Here is a 27,567-nt window from a genome sequence, read left to right as displayed (position 1 = left end):
GTGGCTGCGCGGCTGCGGCGCGCCCTGCGCCGGGAGCGTGGCGGCGGCGGCGGCGGCGGGGGGCGGGCGCGGCGCGGGCCGGGCGGGGCGCGCGCCCCCCCGCGATGGCGCTGTGTGGCGGCGGCGCGGCGGAGCGCGGGCGGCGGCGGGCGGCGTGACCCCGCCGGGGGGCGGCCGCGCTGCATGGGGCCGGGGGCCGGCCGGCATGGAGGGGGTGCTGTACAAGTGGACCAACTACCTGAGCGGTGAGTTCCTGCCAGTGCTCAGCGTCTGCGGGACGGGCGCCGTCATCTTCTCATATATGTATTTATACAAGTACATACATGCATATGTTCACTGTGTTTGCTGGGTGTGGGCAGCGCTGCCTCTTGACCTCGCCGTGCAGGGGACTAGCCCCGGCGCTGCCTTATTGTCACTGCCCGGCATTTATCCCGGTGCCAGCGCCCGTCCGGGGCGCTCCTCGCCCTCCCCGAGATCGTGGCTTCGGGTTTGGGGTAGTTTGGATGCTCTGGGTCACCGCTCGAACAGCGAACCTGCCCGTTCTCCACACACCCCCGTGGAACTTTTACTGAGGCGAGCCGGGGATTCGAGGGATTCCCAAAGCTGGGAGGAAAGGGTGTTGCCATTCAGTCCCATTTGGGGGATTCGATGAAAAGACGTGCAAAAAAATAGCAAGGCAAGAAAAGAGGTGGAGGGGGGCTGTCCTGCTAGCTCTAGGCCCACATTTTAATTTTTGGGGTGTTCCCGTGCCACGGAAGGCTTGATTTTCATGGCAGATTGGAAGCAGCCGTGTGTGGCCAGAGTTTGCTCAGCAGAGGTTAAAGGTGGTGGGGTCGGAAGCACTGCAGAGGTGGGGAGGATCCGATACCACCCGTGTTCCTATGGGATGTTCACTGCCGGACGCCTTCGAGTCAGGTGAGGCAGAGGCGTGTGATTTGGGGTTGTGGACGGGGTCTTGCCAGGTGCAATCCTCTCTGTGGTTTGTTGGAACAGTTTAGAAACTTGAAGGTCAGAGAAAAGTAACCACGACCACCTTGACATTGCCAGGTGCGAGTGTTGCTCCATAGTGTATGTGTAAGGGCTGCTGCCTTGCTTGAATTTTTTCCAGAGAGACTGGAACAGCTGCACCTCTGGTGAGCTGGGAAAATGTAGGAAATCAAAATTAAACAAAGAAAAAGCTGCAGCACAAGCGAGTGTTGAATTCCTGTGGTAGGGATGGGAGGGGGCAGGAGTGGTGCACGAGGCTGGATTTATTGCTGTGCTGGAAGATTGCTGTGACTTTTCCCCTTTAGGCAGTAGGTGTTCTGAGATGAGAATCAAAATTTGTCAGGTCTCAGTGAATAGGCATGGATTTTTTTTGCTGTTGTTGTTAATTATTTGTGAATGCTCTTGAATTATAAAGTCTGTGGCAGTAGGAGTAGCCATGCTTGCCTTTTCCATTTGAATTGCAGAACTCTAGCAGTGATATTAGTCCTTTCCCCATACTAAAAACACCTATGGTTCAGTTGATCTAAAGTTTTACATGATTTTCTTTGCATTGCTGAGATGCTGGGGTGTCTTTGGAACCCTTGTGCTTGGTTGTGTGCCGTGAGACCTGGGAATGTGTGTCTGTGGGAAGCAATGCATATTGTAGATAACTGACTGGCATTTGACATTTTAATGCCTGAGTGTGCCTGTGGTAGGATGAGCTGGACTTCTGTTTTGATGGTAAGATGAAGACTAAGAAGTATTCCCTTTTCATCAAAATTAAATTTTCTTTTGCTAGCCACATTGATAAGTACTTCCAATCAAATGACCCATCATGAAGAAAGATAACTTTGTAAACCTCAGTCTAAGTGAATGCAGACTGAAGGAAACTCTTTTCCTTGCATATGTAAGATTTGCACTGGCTGAAATCAGTGGTTTTGCTGTCAACAGAAAATCTGTGATGGAAGATTGAAGCATCTTTCTGATTTCTTTGTTGAAACCTGACTCTTCTTGTAAGTGTGGTAGTCAAGGTTACTCTGTGCCTTTTCTTAGAGTTTAGAAGGCCCGTGGTGTGTTTGAGAACAATAAATTTGCTATTCTGCAAGCTAACTGTGCATAGTAGTGCTTTCTTTTGTCATAAAAGGAAGACTTCCTGCCCTGAAGCCATTAAGTTATAAATTTATGCAGAGATGCAAAAAAAAAAAAAAAATATTCATTCTGGAATGTGGTGTTTGTTGTAGCAGTAACAAAGAGCCAGAGAGTGAGAGACAGGAAAGCATCCTTTCAGGGATTAAGGAAAGCAAGAAGGTTCAACAGGTCGTCCAGAACAGTATTTCTGCCAGTATTCTGCCCCCAATATGCTTTTCCTGTTGCTCAAGGTTGATGAATCAGGTGCTGTATAGTGTAAATGATGCCCGCAAAAACAGGGAATTTGTGTGTCACCTCTGTACGTTGGTGCCTGTGCTAATAACACAGTGCTGATGTACACATGCTCTGCCAGTACTTCTGCCCTTTCTTCCTCAGAATGAGGAGGACCCCTCACAGTCAGAGAAGACATAGGACATTCAACAAAGAACAAGTGTAAAACTGTTAAAAAGAACTGCTTTTCATTCTTGCTGTGAGAGAGGAGCTGATGGGAGTTTGTTGGTGACTGAGTCTTTTCTGGGAATTTTGATTTTGTAGTGTCTTATGTCATTGCCATCATGAGAGGTCAAGTCCACATCAACCCATTTCCTCCCAGCTCTTGGGCTAGGAGCTAGATCTGTGTTGCAAATTATGTATTTATTGACAGCAAGAACGTCTCAGCAATAGGAAATGAGTTTGGCATTCTGTGGGCAAAGGGCAAAGAAAGTACAGCATGATTGCCACCAATTGAAAGACAGATTAGTTTGCTTTACTGCTTAAACAAGTTATCTTGTTCGTAGTAAAGGCACTTGTTTGCTTTATATAGATTAGGATAAATCAGTATTACCTGGTTTCTGCTTGGAGGTAGGGGTTTTCCTCTGGTGTTGATCCTGCATTCACATTGTGGTTTCTATATGCAGGGTTTCCGGTGCCACCTTGAAATCTCTGAGTTTAGAAAACTGAGATTTTTAGAGTTTTTGTTTCCCCTAATGCAGTGGCCACCAGATAGTGATTTCTCAGTGTGTTACTTTTGTTTGAGTTCACATGAAGTATGCCAGCTCTGGATCAGATAGACATGCACACAGTTCCAGCCTATGAAAATCCATTGAGATCTTGTGTTTGCAGTGTGTGTCCTTTGATTGCTCTTGTCTGTGCTTCCCCCACTAAATTGGTTAAAACCTTGAGGGAGCAGGGAGCTTTGCAAGCAGAATTATCATTGTTGTGTAAAGTGAGACAGCACTGTTTCTCTTGGGCAAATATATAATGCATCCGCAAACTTCAAATTATTAATCCTCAAAATCCAGAGCAGGGTGACTTCAATCATGCAGGCATGTAAGTTGGCCTCAGCTGAGCTTACAGACAAAGCATGTAACATGATCTTAAAAAATTCCTAGATTTCATCCTTTGCCAGAAGTCTCTGTCTGATGTTAGCTTTGTTTGGTGATGGTTGTGGGGGCTGGGGATGGGTGTGTAACTATTGTTTCAGTACCACTTACTGTAGTAAGCAGTTGGGATGATGAAAGTGTCACCGTGTGCCTTTCCTATAGCCCCTCGGTCTTTTGTGCTGCTACTGCCTGCAGTCCTGGCTGAGCACAAACCATTCTGGTGTGGGCAGCATCCAAGCCAGATCCTGGCTGCAGTGTCATAGTGTGACTGATCTCCAGCTGGGGAATGCTGCTTGCAGCATAGAGAAAGGAGGGAGCGGAGCTGAACTGCACGTGAAGGCTGCTCTTTGCTGCTTGGAAACTGCTTCCCGTGGGACTCTCCAACTGAACTCAACCTGCAATATGTGCTCTTTATTGAGCAGCATACCTTCTGATTGATAAAACAAATTGATTTAGTCTTTGGAGTTTGCCTTGTAAAAGGCGTCTATGATTTTTTTCTCATCAGGTTTGTAGAATGAGTAAGCTATTTCTGGGAAACAGAGCATGGAGTTGGAGAATCCCATCAGTCCCTTCAGTGGTGCATGTGAGAGCTTGGCACTTTCAAGTTGATTCTTTTCTTTCTGCTGAAATTCAGTTCAGTTCAGCTCTTCCGTGTAGACACACAGCCTACTTGGGATTGCTGGCCACAGGCAGGATTGCTGCTAACTCTGGAAGAGATGGTATGGATCAGCTCTTGGCTTTGGGGTTCAAAGGCAGCTTCATCATTAGAAAGAAAAATGGTGATTGCTTCCACTGGCTTGCCTGGTATTTGTGGCATGTCCCATGAAATGGCTTTGATCACTTTCCTTTACAAAGCTAAGCTTTTCCTGATATTTAAATATTCACTTATTTGTGCTGGGTAATTCTAACCCTAAGTTATTAATCTTCCTCAAGGCATGATACACTCACCTTCATGCCATCACCAGTGACGCTGCATCGTGCCACATACTTCAGTTAGCTCTCCCCATCTACCTGTATGTAATCATCCCCTCTCAGTTTATTGTTGTACTTTGGATTCTTTTCAGTTTATCCCATGATACCAAGAGCCAACACCAAGCAGTAAATTTCAGCTTTCACGTAAAACTTTAAATTACTCTTGTCTCTAATGATTCAGAATTCCTTAGTAAATTTGGGGATAGAGCTCAAGAAAATGTGAAAAAGCATTAGTTCTTGGATCTGGATGCACATGATACTGCTTAGAGTTAGTCTTTGTTTTGGGAGTTTAAAAAATTTGATGTTTTAGGATGAGAGACTCATATACTTCCAGCTGATACCAAGCTCTGGATATAAGGTCCTCTGTTTCCAGAGATGGAGAAATTAATCGAAAACTTCACACTTAGATAAAGATTTGGTTCTAAAAAGCCTTTTATAATTTTCTCCTTCATTTTAGCCTCTGGGTATAGTCCAAGTTCTGATTGTATAAAATTAGAAGTCTGGCTTTTGCGGAGGTGGACCTAGACAGCTGAGGTTTCTGTTGCCTTCAGGGCAATGGTCTGCCTTCTCTTACTGGCTGTAGCTGCTCCCAGAGACCAGGTGTTGGTTTAGATGAATGCCTGAGTCTCAGCCAGTTCTGGCTGGGTGAGACTTTTCACGAAGGATACTTCAGGGACTGATTAGTTAATTCTCTTCGGATTTTGCTTAATTGTCTTTGTGTGATTTGACCTTCTTTCTCATGGTTTTCTTCCCTTTCCCTCTGTATTTCTTCATGCAGCAATCTTGCTTTTGTCCAGCTGTTTTGGAATTGAGTGATGTGCTCAGAGTAGAAAGGTTTGATGAGGCTGCAGGAATGGAAATCGGTGTCCCCTTTCTCCTCTGTAAGTGTTAGAGCAGTGCTGCAGAGCCTTCATGGTGCAGCATTCTCTGCCAGGTATGCTGCAGTACCGGTGCCTCTGCATTCAGTCCCTCTGCACTGAAAAGAGTAAGTGATGACAAGGAATGGCTGGGTAGGACGGAAACCAAAGGTGTGGTAGACTGATGGTGAAGAGATACCATCATGTGGTATCTGTATCTGCTTACATAAATTCACTGTGTTGACTTAGTCTGGCCTGATAACCACCCCAGGGGTCAGAGAGAGGAGCAGCTTGTGTGCTGGGGCTGGGAAGTATAAACAGAGGAGGAAAACTCCCAGGAGCTTTGTATGACTTGAATTACTGTGTCTGAGCAGTGGCCTGTATTACTGAACTTCTGCCTCCACCACGATCCCCTCTCTGCCCTTCATCCTTTCACTGTGTCCCCTTCAAAAATGCCTGACAGCTGGTACATTGTGCTCTCTGTGCCTTGGCTGGTCACTGCCATAAAAGCGTCTGCAAACAAACCCAGTTGCCCTGTGGTGACAGGATGCTTTTTCAGTGCTGCTAACATTGCCCTGACAGTTGTGATTGAAACAAAAGTGGACTTTATGGAACCCCTGTGAGAAAAATCGTTTGGGAGAAAGTCATTGTGTTAAAGCCAGTTCCAGCTGTTGCTTCTTTCACTCGAACCTCTAGTGCCCCTCAAACAAGTGCTTTAAAAAGTGATATCGTTGTTAAAGTCCTAAATCTTTGAACTTCATTACCTTTAGGGGCTTTTGATATTGATTCCTGCTGTTAACATGCACATAATCAGAGTAAAATTGCAATATGGGTTTTTCCAGAAGCTGCTCTCTAGGTGACAGGTAATAGCTCAGAGAAGAGGCATAGGTTGTCACACACTCTTGTCTGCCTTTCTGCTGTCCCTCATGGATACACACTGGATTTTTATCCTGTCAGATTGTTTTGCTATAGAATTAAGGCTGCAAAATGTGTTCCAGCACCTGGGATTACCCTTCCCAAAATACTGGGTAGCCTTAGGAGGCTGTATAGAAAAAGTAGGCACCAGTTTTGGGTGCAAAATGCTTATGTCAAGATAACCTTTTAACTGTATTACTTCTTTTTCTTGAATGAGAAAAAAGGGGAAAAGTTTCAAGTTAGATCTGTGTAAGGTGCTTTCTTGCTAATTGCTTTTCCTGACTAGAGGCCTGGTTGACTGACAGTGTCTTTGCCCTGCTAGAGCTGAGTTTTCAGCAGCTCTTGTCCTGCTATCAGTCGCTGACACAGTGCTGGGCAGACGATGTGGTGCTTTTGCCCTTGGGAGATAAAGCTGTAGATGGTGGGACAGTGAACACATGGCACAGTTTACGTTTGCTCAGGGTGCAATGAAATATGATGGATATTGCTTGTTCTCACTGTGAGATGGCTCTGACTGTCAGGGCACCCACTCTGGGACATTTTAGTGACCCTGCACAGAAAAACAGGGATCTGTCCTGCTCTGCCACCTGCAGCTAAGTCTTGGATCATGCCCTTATAATAAGCAATGGGGAGGTGATAGAGGCTTTAACTCCTCCTATTAGACAGATGTTGTAATGTGGAAAGTTCATAATTATCTCATATCTGCAGTTAAAGTCTGGATTAGGATCAAAAAGTCCAAGGACTATCTATTGCGTAAGTTTTACAAAAACTTGTTCTGAAGCTCAAGAAATTAATAAGCTTAAAGTGTTACATGACTCTCATGGAAAGCAGGCAATAATAAAAACCTGGGTGTCTGGCCTTTATGCATTTTAGAAATGCAGCTGGAACTGGCATCTCTTAATTGCAGCTTGTTTTCCAGGTCATCAATTTGACTTCTTGAGTATGTAATTCTCCCAGATGGTTTGGCTTTGTGGATGTCTGACATGATCTACATGTCTTCAAATGTTCGGGTGTTTTTTCTTCAGGCTTAGCACTTCGGAAGGAATGCTGTCTGGAGTCTGAGTTGTATAACATTAAAGTTTGAATTATGTCCAAATTTCAACTGTGTTATCAAGAAATGTCAAGTTTGCTCAGTGATAGCTACCTCCAGATCTCCTGAAGTATAATGGTGGAAGTAGGCAGATCTTTCTTTCTGTGGAAGCTTCTGGAGAAATAGTAAATCCTTAGCAGGCACAGACTGCTTAAATATCTGTTTTTGTAGTGGACAGTATAGATCTTCCAGGTACTGCAGGCACTAACTGTAAGCTTCCCACAGGAGTGCGATATCTACTCCGGTCGGTGCCTGTGAAGTCGTCTGGTATATCTTCACTCTCTTCTATGGCTCAGACCTTAAGCTACTGATCACTTTTTATTATGCTTTACATTTTATTGGGGTTTTTTTATGCATATCTTTCCCAGCAAGGTCAATTTTTACTGTTAATGGTACCGTGAATCCAAAATGAGATGTTGGAAGTACGAGCTGTATTTTTTCCTGCCTGGGCACCACCAGTAAAAATGGATTTTGTAAATTCTTCTTCAAAGTTGTGTTAATGCTGGCACAAGTAAGACCTTAAACGGTTCAGCTTTACCTTTCCATATCAGGTGAAGTCTGAATGCTCTGTTCCAAAAATTACAATATTCCAATGACAATTTATGGGAGGAAAATAACCCAAGACTTGTATTCTTGGAAGTGCCTAAGTATCTATTTTTGCTGCTTTGGTTTTTGTTTTGGGTTTTTTTTCTTTCCATTCTTCACTTAAAGTGAAGCTCCTGTAATTAAAGGTTATGTCCCTGAGCAGTGGCCATGATTTGTCAGCCACATGCTATTTTTAGCTGGTTGTTTAGGATAACCTTCCCATGGCTGCTGACTCAGTGAGTACCAGGTGGTTAGTGCATCTTCTGACAGAACCTTGCTGTATTTTTTTGAATTGTTTTCCTTTTACAAAAATGTGTGTTTATTAGTGTAACAATCCTGTTCTGAAAATGTGTTGTCATAGGTAAAATTGTCTATCACAGTCTTTTTAATACATATGTAATAATTAAAGAAGAGTTGGCTTCTGCAAAGGAATACAGATAGTTCTGTTCCCCACAGAAAAACCCAAGACCCAGAACCAAAAAAACCAACCAAATAAAAGTCTCAGCAAAATATATTGACTCATTACATATTTTTAACCTACCTCCAAAGTGATGGAGGCAGAGTGATTTGTATGCTGGCTAATTGATTGCACAGCCTTTGATTGATGGGATACAATTTGGTTGGGCATCAGCTGCAGTTGTAAGCTGTAGGACCATGGCTGAAATGATTCATGCGCAGCAGCAGGATCTCCAGACTGAATTAGAGGCTTGTATTGACTGTGGCGCTGTGCATTATTTAAAGAATTGGTTCTGTGCCATTGAGTGTCTGAAGCAATTAACTGCTTCTCTCTGCTGAACAATCACTTCCTTTTTTTGTGAATTCCCACATATCAATAGTGACTTTTAGAATAATTTCTTTATTTGGGAGGCAAGACAAATAAAAACTAGTCTTGCTGATTTTTTTTTTTTTTTAAATTCTCATTCTTGTCATTTCCCCCCCCCCTTCCTATGAAGTAGAGAAGTGTTGAGAATACTTTTGATTTTTGATGTTTTTATATTCTTCTAGGAAGTAATGGAAGAAATCTGGAAGGGTATGAAATAATCTTTATGTTTAATTTGTTTTCCAGCCACCACACAAGGTTCAGCAATCTATAAACCGGGTTGGACTGAATGCAGTGGTATTGCTTTTAAGAAAAAAAAAAAAGGTGGCAAGCCAGACCATACTCCTGCTGTTAGCCTGAGGCTTTAGGCCTTTCTAACCTTAAACTGTGTTGTGTTTGGTTTCAGCAGTAGCCTAAGGAACCAGTTCCTAGCTGGAAAGGTGCTGTCATTCCTCCAACGTGATGTCAGTCCAAGCCCAGCCTGGGCTCCTGCAGCACAGTGCTGGTTGACAGAGCCCTGGCGCATGGGACAGCAGAAGTGAGGACCCTCTGCCAAAATATCTAGGAGCCATGTGGCTCACATGGTCTTGTCCAAGTGTTCTTTCCAGAGATGGTTTGCTGGCTCAATGTGGGAGTGTCAGAATGTCCATCCATTGGACCTGGCCAGGGAAGCTTGTTGCAGCTCAGTAATGAAAGCTGCTTTCCTCCAGTGACGTTGCTGCCTCATTTCTTCTTAAGTTAATGAGCTTGTAGTTTTTAATTCGACATAAATGGCGGTTGTCAGGTCGTGTTTGGTTTTATCTTTTCATACTGCTGTAGTGCTTCCAAAAGTAGAAAACAAGAAAGGGTACTTTACTTCTGAAGTTGGGCAGCAGAGTGGACAAAAGTGTACCCAGAACTACTGGTGTAGGTCTAGCCTTGTGTTTGGGTTATTCTCTGGGAAGGTATCCAGACGTACAGGAACTCAAGACTATGTTTTATGTGGGCAGCACAAGGAGTTTCAAGAGCTGCTGAAAGCTGCTTCACTGAAAGATGGTATTCAGAACATTCAGAAATCAACAGATCTGCCTCTGTTCCCTCCTGTTGATTTTTTGGACATTCTTACCCATTATTTTTCAAGATAACCTGGCTAGCCCAGGGAGGAAGACTTGTAAGGCAAAACAGCAGCGGTGGCTTTGGGGAAGAGTGAAGAGGTGGGTTGAGGAGTGATGGAAGGAGTTGAGGGGTGGTGAACTGAGAAGGTGGTTTTGGAAGAGAGAGTGAGTCAGTGATGCTGTGTTAGCAAAACTGCTGAAAATGACATATGGCACCTCAAGACACACACTGTGGTGTCCAGCTGTGTGCAGAACAGACATGTAGGTGCCAGCAAGCAGGGGTTATGGTACACAACATCCAAGTCTGTCCAAAAATCTTACTTCGTCAAAGAGTTTAGTTTTCCAGGGGGACTGAGAATCTTTGGGGCCATATTTGCAGCAAGTCCCAAGTGAGAGAGGTGATGGAATTGCAGGAAGAGGCATAACTGAGAAATGCAGTTTTGTTTTTCAGGCTGGCAGCCTCGGTGGTTCCTTCTCTGTGGTGGCATCCTGTCCTATTACGACTCTCAGGAAGATGCCTGGAAGGGTTGCAAGGGAAGCATCCAAATGGCTGTTTGTGAAATTCAAGGTAACTAAGATACAGTAACACTCAGCTGCATGAAGTTTGTCCAGTAATGTTGCATTCAAGATGAGATTTCAGGTGATGAGCTATTTGGCAGCTTGATTTCTCTGGTATGTATCTGCAGTAACTTGATGTATATGCCAGTTTTTATTTCATAGTATTTTGAAAATGTTGAGAGAACTGCAAGCCTCTAATATCATGGGTATTCTACGTGCAGGTGGGTCGCTGTTTTTCATGAGCTGTGGTGGAACATCGCACAGCTTCAAATGACTCCTCATAAGCACAAACATGAAGCTAGGAAGATGAATGATAAACTTCAGTACTTGGTCTGCTGAGTTATATTGCCACATTTTTGAGGTTCAGTTAAGGGCTGGAAGCCTGAAAGAGAGGCTTGCCAGAAGAGGATGCCCTTTCCATAAAGACTCTCAGATTATACTGATCACAAAACTGTCTTTCATAGCTGTACATATGTGTGTCCTGCCCATTCTGAACTCAGAAGAGAAGTCATAAAATGGCAGTGAGGGAAGTTGGGACCATAGATTCTTTTTTCATTACTGTTTGACCTGCCACCTAACACATCTGTTGAGATGGTTGTTTGGGCTGGGAAGGGCCCGGGAGCTGGTCTGAAGTCTATGTTTCTTTCAGTTCATCCTGCAGATAACACACGAATGGACCTGATTATCCCAGGGGAGCAGTACTTCTATCTGAAGGCAAGAAATGCAGTTGAAAGGCAAAAGTGGCTGGTTGCACTAGGAACTGCCAAAGCCTGTCTGACTGACAGCAGGACACAGAAGGAAAAAGGCAAGAACACCCTTTTGCTGGCATATACTCTTTGCTTTGTATTTCCCCATGCTTTCCCATGTACACACAACTTCCGTGTCCAACCTGTGCTTCAGGTCTCTGGTGCTGCTAAAAGCTTATGTTCCCATGTGGGAACATTAACTAGAAATCTCAGGTATTAATTCTCAGGACAGAAAGTTGAAAACTTTGGCTTTTTCTTAAAATATACTATACAAAAGTCATTTGAAAACCATGTGCTGATGGCTTCTGTAAGTACAGTGAGTAAATAGGCCCTGGCTAGGGGTCACTGTGATGCAGACTGTACAAGAATGTAAGACCCCCACCTTCTACAACTGTCTAAATATGACGACCCAGCCTCTCACACCAGGGTCTCTTAAGCTTTGGGGTTCCTCACACCCTTTCCTTCCATGTTCTAATTGGGCTGTCTTCTGCACTTTGAGAATGCCTCAGCAATTAAGAAAAGGTTTGCACTGGGTTCCAAATCTATATATTAGTATTCAGAAACTTAAATCTGATCATGGTCAGGCTATGAAAATGAATTCAGTTCTTTGCTTTTACCAGCAATCTCCCTTTCTCCCCAGTGAAAGCCCCTCTTGCTTACAAGTGTGGCATTAGTCACAGATCATTGTGCCTTAACCCTGTGTAACCTCAGCACAATGACTATACAGAAAATGGGAAAATAGCAAATTATTAATGTCCTGAGCAAATGCAGGGGGTGGCGAGCACTTCCTTTCCCTGAGGTGAGGATTTGCTTCTCCTCTTAGCCTTATGTGTGTCATCACCAGGCTTTGCATCTACTGGTTCAAACTGAGGCAGAACTGAGCAGAAGATGCTACTGTAGAGTCCTTCACCAAGTGAGGATCTGATGTGCAGTGCTTAGAAGCAGCACAAAGTTACATCTGTAAAGAGACATACAGTAACACAGGGTGAGAAGCTACTGATGTATTTGCAGAGCTAAACCACATCAGTCTTATTAACAGACAATTTATTTTATAATTCAGGGACTCTAATATCCAAAACATTACTTCTGAAAAATCTCAGATTGACCATTAGTCTTATCTGGATTAGTCTTCTCAGTCCTGCACTCTGTTTCTCAGTACAAGAAACATATGGACATATTGGAGCGAGTCCAACAAAGGGCTGCTAAGATGATTAAAGGAAATACCTAGTGAGAGAGCATAAAAAAGATGAGGCCAGAGTCTTCTCAGTGAATGAACAAGAGAAAATATGCATGACTTTTAATATAAACCACTCCATTGAAACATAAACAAAATTTTTGTTTATGTTGTGAAGATGAGGGAGCACTGAAAGCCTGCCCAGAGAGGTTGTGGAATCTCCATTGTTGGCATTGTTCAAAACCTGACTAGACCTGAGTAATTTGCTGACCCTCCTTTAAACAGGGGAGAAGGACTGGCTGCTCTCCAAAGGTGTCTTCCAACCTTATGCATTCTGTGATTCAGGGATATCTGTATTAAATTAATCCCTTTCTTGTTGGACAGAATGCATGTTTTATGTCTAATGTTTTCTACCTAGAACCCTGTATAAACAATGATATGGCTTGCACCTTAAACTACTTTGTGAAAACAAAGAATATTATATGTAGGGCTTTTGTCCTGTTTAAAAGGCCTGCTAAGACCAAATGTTGTGTACTTGCCTTGCATTGGATACAGTAAATTTAACTTTTCTTTTGTTTCACTTTCAGAGTTCACTGAAAACACAGAAGCCTTGAAGACTAAAATGTCTGAACTTAGACTGTACTGTAACCTCCTTGTTCAGCAAGTGCATAAAACAAAGGAAGCCAGCATTTGTGGTGTGTCAGAACCAGAGGTACAGCTCTATTTTTCCTGTAGACCACATCTGTAAAGTCTTAAGCTGGTGAACTTTTCTGGGTAGCCAATGTAGTATTCACTTATAGCTACTTAATGTTGCAACCTCCTTCTGCAGAGAACTTGAGGGGGAAGTAAAGTACTCACACAACAGTTCTTGTTTAAATGAAGTATTACTGTATTGTTGCAAATAACTTGCCCTTTGTTGGGCTAGCAAGTAGTGAGATGAGATCTGGTATCTGTGATCTAGACAGTAACACCTCTGTAGGCGATCATGTGTTTACAGTGGATCCAAAAAAGCAGATCTTTTATAAAAAGATAACTTGCAAGAAGTGTACATTTTTCTGCCTCTGAGTCATTAATATCCTGCTCAGCAAAACACATCCAAAACCCTCAAAAGGTCAAGAGATTATGCAGACCACAAAAAAAGAGCAAAACTGATATAAAGAACTGCTTGGTTAGCCTCTCTTAAGTTAAAGTTTCAAACCTTGCAGATCGACCAAAGAAGCCTCATTTAAGAGGGACTTCCTAAAGACAATGATCTGCTCCTTGCTTTGAGAGAGAAATGTGTGAAGAGGGATGTGCTTCCATTGCTAGAGAAGCTGGTGTGGAGTTCTGGGATGCCTCCCACTGGAGAGATGGATGCTCAGGTGCAGAACAAGCAGGCAAAACACCTGATGGTTAATCATTTGTATGTCCAAGCCATCTCTGTAAAGATACTTGTTCCAGTTTGGGCAAATTTAGAAATATATATATCCTCTGAGAGAAGGCACAACCACCCCTCCCCCACCAGGTTCGGGAAAAAATAAATTTTCCTCGAAGGAAAGTGAAGAAGATAAAACTATTTATTTAACAAACACATGGGAAGGAAAATAATGTTAGATGGTAAAATCTTTCGCGGTAGAGGAAAAAACCTGGGGAAGTGTTCGAGTCCTCCCTTTGGTCTCCTCGGAGCTGGGGCTCGGGCCGGGGCCAGGCCCTCTGTGCCCGGTGGAAAGTCCTCCCGATGTGCTCTGATGTTACAGCAATCAAGCAGTCCAGTAGAAAAGGGGAAAAATCCGGAATTCCAGAGAAGGAAATCCAAAGTCCAACTCTCAGTCTCTCTCCGGAGAGCAAGAAGAAGCAAAAACTGGCCAAAAACTGACTGGGAAAAAACGAGCCGGGTGCTTCCTCCCTCCCCTGCCCCAGCTAGGGAAAAAAAAAACCTGCTATCTTTTTGTAACCTTGAACGAGCTGCAAACTGCTTTGAGAAAGTTTTGCTCAGTTTTTTCCTTCCCCCTTTCAGGCTCAGTTTAGAGGCATAGAAAGGCACAAAAATTAATTTCTGGACATAGGCAGCGATATGGGATACACATCATAAGGTCACCCCAAGACAATACTTGATAAACTTTTTAAGGTGAATTAAAAGACAGTGCAGAAGCCTGATGTGACTAGGCTTCTGGCTTCTAGAATGACTAAAAGGCACTGTTAGAACTTGCAGCTCACAGGTGTTGACCTGTAATGTGGTGTTTATCCTGCTCATATTTCATGCATCTGAGGCAAGACTCTCTTTCCCTGACCTTACTAGCATTTAACTGCAAAGATTTATTGCTAAAAGTGTTTCAGCATCAATAACTCACTTTGCAGAGTGGCAATGTCATACTTCATTCTGCGTTTTTGTAATGTGCAGTAATTTTTTGTTCATGGGGTTTTTGGAGATGATTATCTGCAGATCATTCTGCATCTATTTAATTTGTTTACTTTTCATTTCTCCTGTCAGTGGTGTTTCCTGGAATGCCGTTGTTGAATACATCCAGGCTTAGTATTTCATACAGTTCTAACACCAATAAGATAAGTAACTAAGAGGCATTGATTTCAAAACACAAGCATACTAAGCTTGTTGTACGGAGAGTCAGTGGTAATACTGCAAGGGGACACAGCCACAGTAATGTGTGATGCCAGTTCTCTGAGCAGCTGACACACTGAATTTTAATTCATGTTAACCAGAAATCACAACTGTAGCAGCTCTGGGCTTTGCAACATTTGTTGCTCCAAATTGATCTTCTGTGGTGAGTCCATTTCTTCCAATTGATTTCTTCTCACAGAGTGAGATTGATATGGGAGCTCTGTTGAAATCAACCTGTGACACTTTCCTGAAGACTCTTGAAGAATGTATGCAGATTGCAAATACTGCCTTCACTTCTGAGTTGTTGCATCAGACCCCACCTGGATCCCCAAATTTAGCAGTTCTCAGAACGAGCAAGGTAATGGCCAGTATCTTCTTTTCTCAGCCTTGGCAGGGATGCTAAAGGGTCCTTTTGTCAAAAGTAGCATTTGTAGAAGTAGTGCCTTTTTACCCATATCATAGCTACTGGTCCTACACTGGACATACTCTGCTATTTCTTGTGGTTTGCAAGTGAGCTAAGGCCATTTTTTTAATAAGCAGTGACCATCTCTTAACCTTTAATGACAGGTGAAAGTTATTAAACATTAACTTTCAGGGCCTGAAAGTTACACAGTGGTGTTTCAAAACACCTTAGCTCTACAGCAAATTTGTCCATTTTGGGAGCTCACAGCAATTATTACTCTGCTAAGCTACAGCATTATTGGATATGTGCTAATATGCCAGTGGGAGCTGACAAGTTTAGCTTTTTAATGACAAGGGCACTTTCTTGAATCCTGGATCCATAACTACATATGCAAAACTGGAGCATCTCTGGCAAACGGGAAGTTAAGGTCTATGTTGGAAGGTAGATGCATGACTGCATCTGAGAAATGAGATTGCTTCACCATACCTGATACCTAGCCTCATGTTTCTTCTGGATTTTTCAATATTTTTTTATTCAGTAAAGAAAACATTGCGAAGGAAACTCACTGCTTTGTTTCTTTTCCGTATGCTGTGTGGTGTCTCACTTGACACTTGCTAGCTAGCTTTCGAAAGAAATCTGATTTTCTTTCTTTTCCTATTTCTTTGTTTCTTTACAATATTGTAATGGTGTAATAATGTAGCATCATTTTCACATTTGTCTATATACTGCCTCCAGGTCAGAGAATTAGTGAGGGGTTTTTTGCTGACTCCAACTTGTGTTTAATAAAATGTGAAGTTTGAGAAGTGTGATGGTCTTCTTGCTTTAAAGAATATTCTCCCCCATCCATATCTTTTAGGTAAAGCACTCTGTCTTGTCCAGTCACACCTCAACAGAAAGGTATGACAGAAGTCTTTACTGTCAATCTCTTTCTAATCTGCATTTGGTGGTGTCTGTTTTTTCCTCATTGTTACTCTATACTGTTACTGGATGCAGGCAGAATTGTATTGCTCTGAGCTGCCTGCTTGGAAGCAGGTGAAACAGGTGAAACAAAAAGGATGTGGCTCACCCCACTTCATGTCTCTTCCATATCAGCCCTCCCCTGTCATTTTTCTCTGCAGTCCACTTGGTGTCTTACTGCTCAATCACCAGCCAACTCTCTCCCACTTCAGTGCTCCTTCCTGCATTTTAGATTCCACTCCGTAAGCTCATAAAAATCACTGGTGGTGAGCAGACTGATTCGTGGAGTAGGTGGCAAGGATGTATATTTTCAAGTACTAATGAGGGGATATTCTACAAGTTACAATACCTGCCTGTGATTTTCTTATCTGTTATAATATTTTTTTGGTTATGTACCTTTTTAATAAAGATCATTGTAAATGTACTTGAACTCTGCAAGCTGAGGTTGAGTCTTTAATCCTCTTTGCTGCAAAAAGCTGCCTCATTCTTGTTATTATTTTAGACAAGTAATTTTGCCTGTGACAGCCTATAACTTCTGTCAACCATTTTCTCGTGTTATTTGTGTGTTCACAGGAAGAAGCTTACCAAGCAATGCTTTATGCACTAACTATTATTCTTTCCCTCTCTTCAGGCAGGTGGAATTGAACCCCTGTGAAAATGGCTGTGTAAAAGCAGAAATTAACCATCAAGAGCAAACGGTTATTAAAAGTATGGAATGTTTAAACTTGGAAACAAATGAGGGGAGTGGTGATGTTTATGTTGAAGATCATGTAGCAGAGGATTTGGCAGGTAAGTATATGTACAGTGTTTTATCCAGGATGATTTTTCTATAGGTGTAAATTAGGGAAGGTATAGGCTCCTTGTGAGACTGCTGATCCCTGATTCCCAGGAGAGGGATTATCAGTCGTTTAGTCTGATACGTGCCCCTTGCAAGTTTTCTCAGCATAACTCCTGCTGCCTTTGTGGATGGCTAACTTGGGACTGAATGGAGAAGGAAATCAAAGATTCTGTTTTGGCCCTCCAGGTGCAGATTGGCGTGTGTAACAAAGCAGCCTGGCAGAGCTTGGGCTCTCCTTGCACTGTGGGCAGACATGTTATTCCCTGCTGGTGTGTAGGGCTGCAGTGTCAGAAGGGGCCATGGAAGCTTTGTGTGCCTGTCTGGGAGGGCTTGAACTTTTAGTCACTCTCTATTGCTCTGACAATGTTTACAGAAAATTACCTCTTTTTCTGCAGCTAAGAGTATCCTAGAAAGCATCTTAGTTCTTCCTTTACATTAGCAATAGAGGGAAACTGATTTGTATGTGACTTCAGTAAAATACTGTTGAACTAATTCAGTATAAAATTCTCTCCCATGTAGTTATATTGTTAAGGGCTACTGAACTTAATTTGGATAACTATTCATGTAATGTGATTTTTGCTCATCCTGTTGAATGGACTTTACTATCCTTGAACAGTGGCTTTCTCTGCCTGGCTGTTATTCCAAAACATAAATGTGCAGTCAGTGAGTCAGCAGAAGATTTTAAGCCCAAGTTAATGATGGTAGTGATTTTGCCCTTATGGGTTCCCTTTGGAATTTTTCCCCTTTTTGTGGTTGGTACTATGTAGTGTGGTAAGTCCCTGCAGAGAAACACACACATGTCACCATTTAGCATAATACCTCAATAAAACAGCACTAAAGCAAGGACATCGTACTAATTCTAGTCAAGTTGTTGGTGTTGTTTAGCTACTGTGGTTCCTGTGCCCAGAAGAGAAAAGGCTACCCCCTGTTGGGTACACACATTTGAGCTGCAGAGGTTTGCTGTCAGTATGGGGTGCAGTTAGGATGTGCTGGGCCACCCATGTAGACTGGGCTGACCCAGGCAGCCCATGGGCTTTTTTTTGCTGATGGGTGCTCCCTCTGACCCCAAGAGCTCTGCCCTCTTTATAAAGAAATACTTTAAAAAGATACTTTTCCCTCCCTCTCCCCTTCATTACCAGCAGTCAGCCTTTAAAAGTGCTTAAGCACTTAAGTCCCATAGCAAATTTCCCTGTCATTTAGAGCTTACAGTGTTTGAGTTTGAAATTTCAGAGGACCCAGGGTTTTTGCATAGCACTCCTGTGGAGTCACTGCAGACTTGGGCTGTTTCTCTACTCCCCAGCCTGTATGGCTTGGTAGAGGACAGATCAGTGACATCGCTCAAACCTTTATCATTTCTTGGCAGAGACACTTTGCTTGTGAATGTCAGTGATGTCTGAGGCTATTTTTATTCTGCCTTGAGGAGAATGGCTGGTCTGGATATGTGGGGTTCTTTTTTCACCCAGCACCAGGTTTGTTCAGTGGTTTTGCAACTAATAGGGACTGCTTCAAGCCTGCTTTCAGTTGTCACTTGGAGGAAGAGAGCTCCTTGCAGCTTGATCCTTTCAGCCAGAAGCTCAGTTCTGCTTCAGGTCTCTCTCTAATCCTCACTGACACTTGAAAGTATTCCTTTCCTGGAAAGACAGGTTCCCTGGGAAATCTTGGATGCTAGTTTGACAGTCTGGCAGCCAGGTGTCCTGTAGCTATGGCTTGTATGATGCAGATGCTGTGAATCATTTTTGCTTCTTGACTTGTTCTCTGAAGTTCTCCATGAGGTCAGAAGGTCTTACCATGTATGGGATGTATATGAAAGATTTTGTCTGTCCTTTGTCTTCCTTGTGCTGTATGTGAATCAGATGTACTTGGCCCCAAAAAGAAATAAAATAGGCCACAGTGGGGAAGAGGCACCTGGACATTTTTCTGGGAAACTTTAAAGATATTCATAGAAATCAAGGAGAGCATAGCAGCCTTTGATACCATACAAGTGTCCATCTAAGCAGCCAGTTTGCGTACCTATCACAAGAAGCAAACATGTTGCTATTATTCCTTTCCTTCTGAAAAGGCACTGTGGCACTTCAACAATACTGGGAAAGTGACAAGCATGTGAGAAGTAATCTTCCTGTCAGGGAGATGAGTCTGCTCCCTGCTGCACCAAATCTCTTTTTCAGTAGTGTTCTTTCTCACAAGACTGTCCTTGCTGAGGTTGTGTGGGCTCACCTGTACTGCAGCATGGTGCTTGGTCTGTCTGATTAAAAGAAATGGGGGGTGACTGATTGAAATGTGGTCTGAGCACCTACCAAACCTGTGGTGAGAGTAGCGGTGCAGGCAGGGATGCTTTTAAACTTGCACTATCCAGATATCCAAGTGCCTTCCTTCAAACAGAAAGGCATCTTGATGAAAAGGAGTAATAATATGTGTATGTAACTGTTTTCTTTTTTTGTTTTTCTTTTGTTTCCTATAAATGTTAGACATTAAAGACAATGGAGAGGACAAGCTCCAAACTGTAGAAAGTTGTGGCGCCCACAAGTTGCTGCAGTTGGAAACAAATTCTTTAAGTGGATTAACTCTGTGTGAGGAAGAAAGAAATGAAAATGATTATCCTACCTTCTTCAGTGTCATGAGCAATAGGTAGTACAGTTTTCAATTAAAAGTATTATTGAAACTTTGTTAAGCCTTTAATTGACTTATTTTTAAGACTTTTCTGTCTGTAAAGCTGTATTTACTGAGATTATTTAACAGGACTGCCTACAGCACAGTAATTGGAAGAAGATATCTTTTGTAAAATTAGCTGTACAGAGTGAAGTGTGAGATTTTTCCTTGTTTGTAATTGCAGGCCTTGCTTGCACACCACCCAATATATGTTCTCTGCAGTCAGTTATTTTAACATAGTGAAACAAAAGCCATGTTGGTGGTTTCATGTCTATAAATTTTATCTCTATGCAAATGACTTGGACAGGAAATCTAATTTTGCTTTTAGAAGCTACACAAAAGGAATTGTTGAGGTAACAATATTTTCTGCTTGTCCTGGACACCAGGTTCAGTGATATTGAACTTCGGGAGGAGGAGGGCATACCAACAGAGGAGTTCCTGGAGTCGTGTTATGCAATTGTGCCCGTTCTGGGTAAGCAGCTTCTTTTCTTCTGACTTCTTTTGATGGCTGCTAGCAGCAAGCAAAATTGGAGCAGTTGGGTTGGAAAACTTGTTTCTTCACTTAAGTGATATAGTAGAACCAGTATCAGCAGAATCAGTTTGTCTAGTACCAGAATATGTTTCTTACCCCTTTGCTTTAAAGAGGATCACTCTCATTTAGATGGGACCCACATATAAGCTGTTTGCTAGTGTAGGCGTCTGTATGGAGCAACAATTTCTCTCCCTCCAAAGAGCAGCATAGATGCCTTACAGGCTAGTACAGCTGACAGCACACCATCAGCTGTACTCTCTATTTGATGTTTCCAAAGACTTTGATCTCCAGCTAGCACAGCCCCCCACCAGCTTGACCCCTGCATCTAGTAGATATGATGTCTCTGTGAGCATGCAGCCTTTTGAAGACTTCTGAACTGTAGGTCAGAGTATTTTAACAGTTGTAGCAACCGGGGTGAACTGGTTCTACACCAGAGAAAAACATTTTGTCATTCACTTAGTATTCTCCTGCCATTTAGAAGGATTGTTAAATGAGTAAATGAAATTAATTTTTACTAAAACATGAGAACTGGAAAAAGACACAATTTTAAAATATGGCCTTTTATTTTTCCCTAGACAAGCTGGGACCAACTGTTTTTGCTCCAGTTAAAATGGATTTTGTAGGCAACATCAAGGTAACAACTTGTTTCTAGCACTAATTTTTGGTTTTTAAACAAAATACTCTCTTTAGACACTAGTGCTCAAGAATCTTTGTGGTAGGAGTCAATACTGGAAGGCTATTTAATATTTGATAATGTTACCATCTGTCAGATTAAAGCACTGAAATGCCCCTAATTCTGTTCTGACAGTACGTGCTGTGTTTAATAAATCCAGTTGTGTCCAAACTTAAAAAATACTTGGTTGAGTGCCAGGTAAAAACATCTGTTACACCTAATGAATATGAATTTGATTCTGAGCTGTATAAGTCATGATGTTATGTTAGCAATGTTGACTTTAAGCTGTAAAACAAATGGAGGGGTGAGGGAAAAACCGCTTTGCTCAGCCAAGTAGGAGGAAATTAATGCTTTAAGAAGCAGTTTCTCAGCAGACTGGGGCAGACCATGCAGGCTTGGTTCTTGTTCTGGAAGTTCTTCCAGCTTCAAGAACCTTCTGAAGAACCTTCAAGAACCTTTGAAATACTGGCTATGAGACAAAATATATTTGTAGCGAGACTTTTTGTAGCATTTTCTTTCAAGGAAAAAAAAAGCAAAACATATCTTCTGAGTGCATGCTAAGGAACATTGTATACAATCAGATTTGTTTGGTTGCTTACCTTATAGAAGGTATCCACTGGAAGACTGAAAATAGCAAGAGAAAAGAATGCTATTTAAAAAACTAAAACATAGAATATTTAGTGTTGAGTGACAGCTACTCCTTTAATGTAGAAGAAAAATCTATTTGTCTGCCCCTTATGTATTGTCTCTCTTGTTTGTGTGAGGAGTTGTGTATAGAAACTTGGGAATAAATTAAAACCATAGGCATGCTGAGCACTGCTAAGTGTGATTGAGAGTTTGCAGCAGTCAGAAGGTAATTTTGCTTGTAGTTGAAGCTCTGGGCAAATGGGACTTTGCTTGAAGAGCAGTTTGAGTTAACTCCTTTCCTCCAGTGGGGAAGATGTCAGGTGAACCTCAAGCATTTTGGACAGAAAGGGTAGGTCCCATGTAAATTTTTGACTGAGCTGCTTTATTTTGGTTGTGTTAGCCAGATGTGTCTGCAGTGTGCCCTGGGACGGCATGCCCAGCATGTCAGAGCAGCTGTGCCATGGGGAGAGTATGACATCCTTGGGAATCTGTAGTATCTCTTAGCAGGGAAGAGTCCTGGTAAATGGGTGGTATTTATAGGACAGGCCCGTGTTTAGTCTTAAAAGCCTAAAGCTCTGCCTATTATATTCTTTCCAGAAAATAAACCAGAAATTTATAACCAACAAAGAAGAGTTTGATACCCTTCAGAAGATCGTGCTCCATGAAGTGAATGCAGGTGTAGCACAAGTTAGAAACTCTGCTACAGAGGCTCTCCTGTGGCTGAAAAGGTAATGGCCTCGTGTATCTGCCTGCCCTGTGAACCGCTGGTGCAATGTGGGGCCTTTCACCAGTGCATGCTTATGTACATGGAGCAGACTGGTTGCTTTCCACGGGCTACATCAATCCAAACTGGCCAGGTTCAACACTGATGTGCTGTCTGTGGTTGTATCACTGCAGCTTTGCCAAAAGGCCTGAAAAAACCATTACAGGCAAGCCTTTTTCCCGTAAGAGTGAAGTTACAATGAATGGCTGACGGATCCTACTGGGCTAGGGCATCAAGCAGATGATTTCAAGCTGCAGCAGAAATGTTTAGCAAAGTGTTTTTCCCTTGGACTGGGAGAGAGGCTGGAGGAGGTGGCTGCAATTTTGTTCAGATTGAAATTGGCTCCTTAATTCTGAGTTTTACTGCACTTCGGAGTTGCATTGCAACTTTGGGGGCTTTGTTACACTTGGAGTTACTTTCTTATAAACATGGTTTCTTTTTATTTCATGGGTTCATCCCGGCAGAGGCTTAAAGTTCTTGAAAGGGTTTTTGACAGAAGTGAAGAATGGGGAAAAGAATATCCAAACAGCTCTGAGTAAGTGTCAATTGCTTCATTCTTCATGTGCTTCTAAATTTACATACTTGGCTACTTTCCTCCTTGTTTAGAACCTGTGTCTTCTTTTCTTCAGTGACTGATGATGAAAGTGATCTCTAAGATGTAACATTTTTGAAAACTGCAGCTGTTTAAAATGGCTGCCTTGAGATGGGTTACTAGATAATTGGTAAATGTTGATTTTTTAGCAAATAAAGATTCCTTTAATTGACATATTTTTGGCAGAGGAGACAGTCACATCTTAGGGAAACCAGTGCTTTGACTCATTCAAATTTTTCTACTGGTTTGCAGTGGGAGTGCTTCCAAATGAATAATTGCTGTTTTGTTAGTTTTCTAATTCCTTGTGTGATTTACCATCATTCTTAGAAATCACCTCTTTGCCAATATGGCTGTGAGTTGCCTGCATCAATTAGAAGGGAGGTTGTTACAGAGAAGGATTTTTTCCAAGTACACGATTTCTGATGCTTTATCAGCCTATTGGCCACAGCAAGTACAAAACAAAGTACAAGCCTCCCTTAGACTTGACTTAGTTACTCCTGAGCAAGACCCTCTCTCTATATGCATGCAGTCTAATGTTATAATAATCTTTTAAACCGACTTCAAAACAGCTTTTTTTAAAGCTTTTTCTTTTAGCTTCTTATGCACAGTGAAGCAGTTGCCTTATAGGATTAGTAAAAAGAGCTACTACACTGAAGTATGTAGCAGCTCTTGGAAGTGAGACTGTAAATACACTGCTACCAGATATGGGTGTTAAACACCATGGAAGGTCAAGGCATTTATTTCACCTTCTGAGTCTGAAGGCTTCAGCACTGAATTACTCCTTGAATTGCTCTGTGTCTGCAGCAGTTATGCTGCTGGCTTTTTCTGCTTTTTCATTCCCTTTCTTCCCCTGGAAAGCTCTTCCATATCTGTACCACCAGTGCAGCTTTGGTTTACTGTTGGAGTTTCACTCCATACAGTATTTTCTTAGACTTTACATTTGCCTTCCTGTCTGTTAGAACACTTACTTGCTGTGGATGAGTTGAAGGAGATTTGACAGCGGAGCTGAGACCCCAGTGCAGAAATCCCAAATCTGTCATCTCCTTTCAGTCATAACTTTGGTACTCAGAAACAGCCATTATTTTTGTTGAGTGGCAAGAATATGCCTTGAATAGTCATTTCTAAGCTCTGAGTTCTCTTTCTGATGCAAACTTAAAACTGCCATACATCTCTCTCTTGATTTTTAATTTTTTTTTTTCCTTTAAGACAATGCTTATGGAAAGACATTACGGCAGCACCATGGGTGGGTTGTCCGCGGGGTCTTTGCGGTAAGTATTTATCTTGGCTGCTGATAGAGCTGGGGGTCTTGCTCGTGTGATGTTATGTTGTAGTTAATAAATTGTGTTAAAATTCTAAGCATTAAAATGAGTAGATTCCTTTGCCAGACCTTATTTTCAAAGCGAGGATTGTGGTTTTCACTATGTTTAGTACTGGACTTTTAGGGTGGAGCCCGCTTTCTAGAGATGAAACAGACAGATTGCATTTGCATGCTCAATTTCTTAATTATGTGCTTTTGAGCACAGTCTTGCAGGGTTATTAAATGAAGAAATGAGGATTTGATGTTTCTTTTTTGAAGATTGATCTCTCTTTGAATATGATTGAGAGGTTTAGCACAGAGTGTGCAGGAGTTGAAGCAGAATATACTGGCTAGAGGAAATTTTTCATCCAGTCTGGCAGCTCCCCCTTGTGTCTATCATTGGAAAATTATCACTGAAATTACAGAAGGAGAAAGGAAAACCTCATCCAGGCAATCATGGCTTTGACTGAGAGAAGCAGAAATGTTGGAGAGAGCTTTCTAAAGAGCATGCTGAGAATTTGGTGATGGTGTGTAATGCTGGGTTGGGAGCTCCTCTAACAAACTATACTTCATTTGGGGTTTGTATTTAATTAATTTCTGATGTACTCAATATATTTATACAAAATATGATACACTGACCCTTTCTAAAAGTCAGGCATCTCTGAAGATGTGTTAAACAAAAATAATAACAAACATGAAAGAAGTTAGCCTCCCTTTTAGTTAAAATTCTCAACATAGGCATGTACGCGTGACTAAATTAAAGCTTTGTGGTCTAAGTGCAAAGAGGGAAGTCTTAGAAGCTTTTCATGGCTTTAGTTGGTTTCGTTTTTCCGTTCTGTGTTGTAAATCTAAAAGCTTTTTTTCCTCTCCCAGTTAGCTTTAAGGGCAGCTCCAACGTATGAAGATTTTGTGGCAGCTCTGTCTGTAGATGAGTGCGATCCTCAGGAAGAAACATTTTACAAAGGAATGCAGAGGGACCTCAACATTTACTTACCAGCCATGGAAAAGCAGCTAAATATCTTGGACACTCTCTATGAAGTACATGGTTTGGAGTCAGATGAGGTGGTATGACTACAGCAAGACCACATCTTAAAAATTCAGGGACTGTGTCTATTAACAAAGATTTCTTCCATTTTGGTTTTGGGACATTGTTTCTGTTCGTTGTATCTTTTCGAGTGGGAAGGGTGTTGAGTGTTTTGGAGGAAGGGTATGTGTGATTTTTATCTTTTCATTACCCTTGTGTTGCATTTAAATGTGGAGGTACTGTCTCTCTTTGGGTCATAACTATGTCTGTGATTAATGTTTCTGACTGTTTCTCTTCTGCCTGTGCACCTCCTCTTCTCTTCACCTCATAGAAGTAACAGAGCAGAATTTGGCCTTTGCTGCCAAGGAGAATTTGGCCTCTGCTGAGGAGAGACTTGTTCGTGCAGCAGAGCTGTTGGGTCATCAGCATGGCACCCAGGCAGGTGCTGATGGCTCTGACTCTCCCATTCCCTGTGCCCACTCCCTGCCATGGTGTAGGAGGATAATGAGAGTTATTGTTACCCTGGTAGCAGAAGAGAAGGACAGCTAAACACCAGCTTATAACGCAGTGAGTTTGTCCCTCAGTTTGGGTTGAAGCTCTTTAAATGCAAATAGTTAATGTATTTGCATTACATAAATATTTATTAAATTAAATAAATATTTTAATCCAAATATTACAGAGATCTTCACCACAGGTGTATGTGGCTGGTGGTCTGAGTGGCCCCAAGGTCTAGCCTTTGAAACAGGATGCTGTGTTCCCTGACCAGCTCCCAATATGTGAAAAGCAGATACCATTAAAATCCTTCCTAGACTGTCATTATAGGCAGAAACTTCGTGAAAATGGACGTGAAATGAGTAAAGTGTAGGGGAAGCTAGAATTTGTGATGGAGCTGTTACACATTGGACCAATTACAAATCTCGACTTTTGAAGCTATTTAGAAGTGACTGAAAATTAAGAAAGTAAGATTTGCCCTTTTTCCCATTTTGGTGATACAGATAAAAATGTGTTCCTTAACATTCCTCCTATTAAAAATAATAAAGAAGTCCTTTTAGCTAATGATATGGTTAGAGACAAAATTTCTAGTTGTGTTGAATACCAGAAGGCTGTCTGTGAATTACTGACTCCCATTCAAGGCATAAGCAGGTTTCTATGTGGACCTAGGGCTTCAGATGGCTTTGTACAAAGAGCTGAGTTTAACTCGTGTGCAGGAGGGGAGAAGACTGTGCTAGTGAGGTACTTAGAACTAGTAAGTTTTCCTAAATACAGAAAGCAGTGTTGCCATACTCACAGAAGTAGTGCTGGCTTTTTCTAGGCTAAAACCAATGTTGTCAGTAAAATGAATGTACTACAGACCTGCTGCCCTGCATTGCTCTGTGACAGGAGCCTCTGCACACTGAATACTTGATCCTTTCTAAAGGGCCTAGCATTGTGACCTTTGAGAAACATATATGACACATGAAGAAAAGCCCAACATCAGACTTACTGTGTGAAGAAAGATAGCAGGACTCTAATTAGACATTTCATAGAATCATAGAATAGCTGTGTTGGAAGGGACCCAAGGGATCAGGATCATCAAGCCAAACTCCTGACCCTGCACAGGACACCCCAAGAATCCCACCATGTGCCTGAGACCATTGTCCAAAAGCTACTTGAACTCAGACAGGCTCGGTGCTGTGACCATTTCCCTGGGGAGCCTGTTCCAGTGTCCAATCACCCTCTGGGTGAATAACTTTTACCTGGTATCCAACCTAAACTTCCCTGACTCAGCTTCATGCCATTTTCCTTGAGTCCTGACATGAGCGTGAAGAGGTCAGTACTTGCCCCCTCTGCTTCCCCTTGTGAGGATGTTGAAGACCACAGTGAGGTCTCCCCTCAGTCTCCTCCAGGCTGAACAAACCAAGTGACCTCCTCATAAGGCTTCCCCTCCAGACCCTTCACCATCCTCATGGCCCTCCTTTGGGCACTCTGTAGTAGTTTCATGTCTTTTTTATATTGTGGTACCCAAAACTGCCCCTGGCACTCAAGGTGAGCTGACCCCAGTGCAGAGCAGAGTGGGACAATCCTCTCCCAGGTTCCAGGACACTGCTGACATATGCTTATCTTGCCCCTGATGAGGACCCCCCAGTCTCTCTGCAGCACTGCTGTCCAGCATCTCATTCCTCATTCTGTGCACACAACCAGGATTGTCCTGTCCCAGGTGCAGAATCTGGCACTTGCCCTTGATAAACTTCATGCTGCTGGTGAGTGCCCATCTCTAATGTGTCAATCTCTCTCTGCAGGGCCTCCCTGCCCTCAAGAGAATCCCAATTTAGCTCCTCCCAGTTTAGTGTTG

The 27,567-nt window shown here is 42.4% G+C and overlaps 1 protein-coding gene across 1 annotated transcript; it reads left to right on the top strand.

The window, feature by feature from the left end:
* Positions 1 to 150: 150 nt before the first annotated feature.
* PLEKHA8 (pleckstrin homology domain containing A8) lies at positions 151 to 27,130 on the top strand. The gene is made up of 14 exons (XM_048302599.1): positions 151 to 245; positions 10,261 to 10,377; positions 11,017 to 11,172; positions 12,875 to 12,999; positions 15,083 to 15,241; positions 16,143 to 16,183; positions 16,875 to 17,032; positions 19,547 to 19,706; positions 20,114 to 20,199; positions 20,835 to 20,893; positions 22,157 to 22,287; positions 22,787 to 22,857; positions 24,121 to 24,182; positions 25,085 to 27,130. The coding sequence occupies exons 1-14, from the start codon at positions 206 to 208 to the stop codon at positions 25,280 to 25,282; spliced, it is 1,563 nt and encodes a 520-aa protein (XP_048158556.1). The 5' UTR covers positions 151 to 205; the 3' UTR covers positions 25,283 to 27,130.
* Positions 27,131 to 27,567: the final 437 nt, after the last annotated feature.

This window comes from Corvus hawaiiensis, chromosome 1 (genome assembly GCF_020740725.1).
Source record: "Corvus hawaiiensis isolate bCorHaw1 chromosome 1, bCorHaw1.pri.cur, whole genome shotgun sequence".
Classification (NCBI taxonomy): domain Eukaryota; kingdom Metazoa; phylum Chordata; class Aves; order Passeriformes; family Corvidae; genus Corvus; species Corvus hawaiiensis.
The sequence above is the reverse complement of the archived record's forward strand: the minus strand, read 5'-3'. Positions and strand labels throughout refer to the sequence as shown.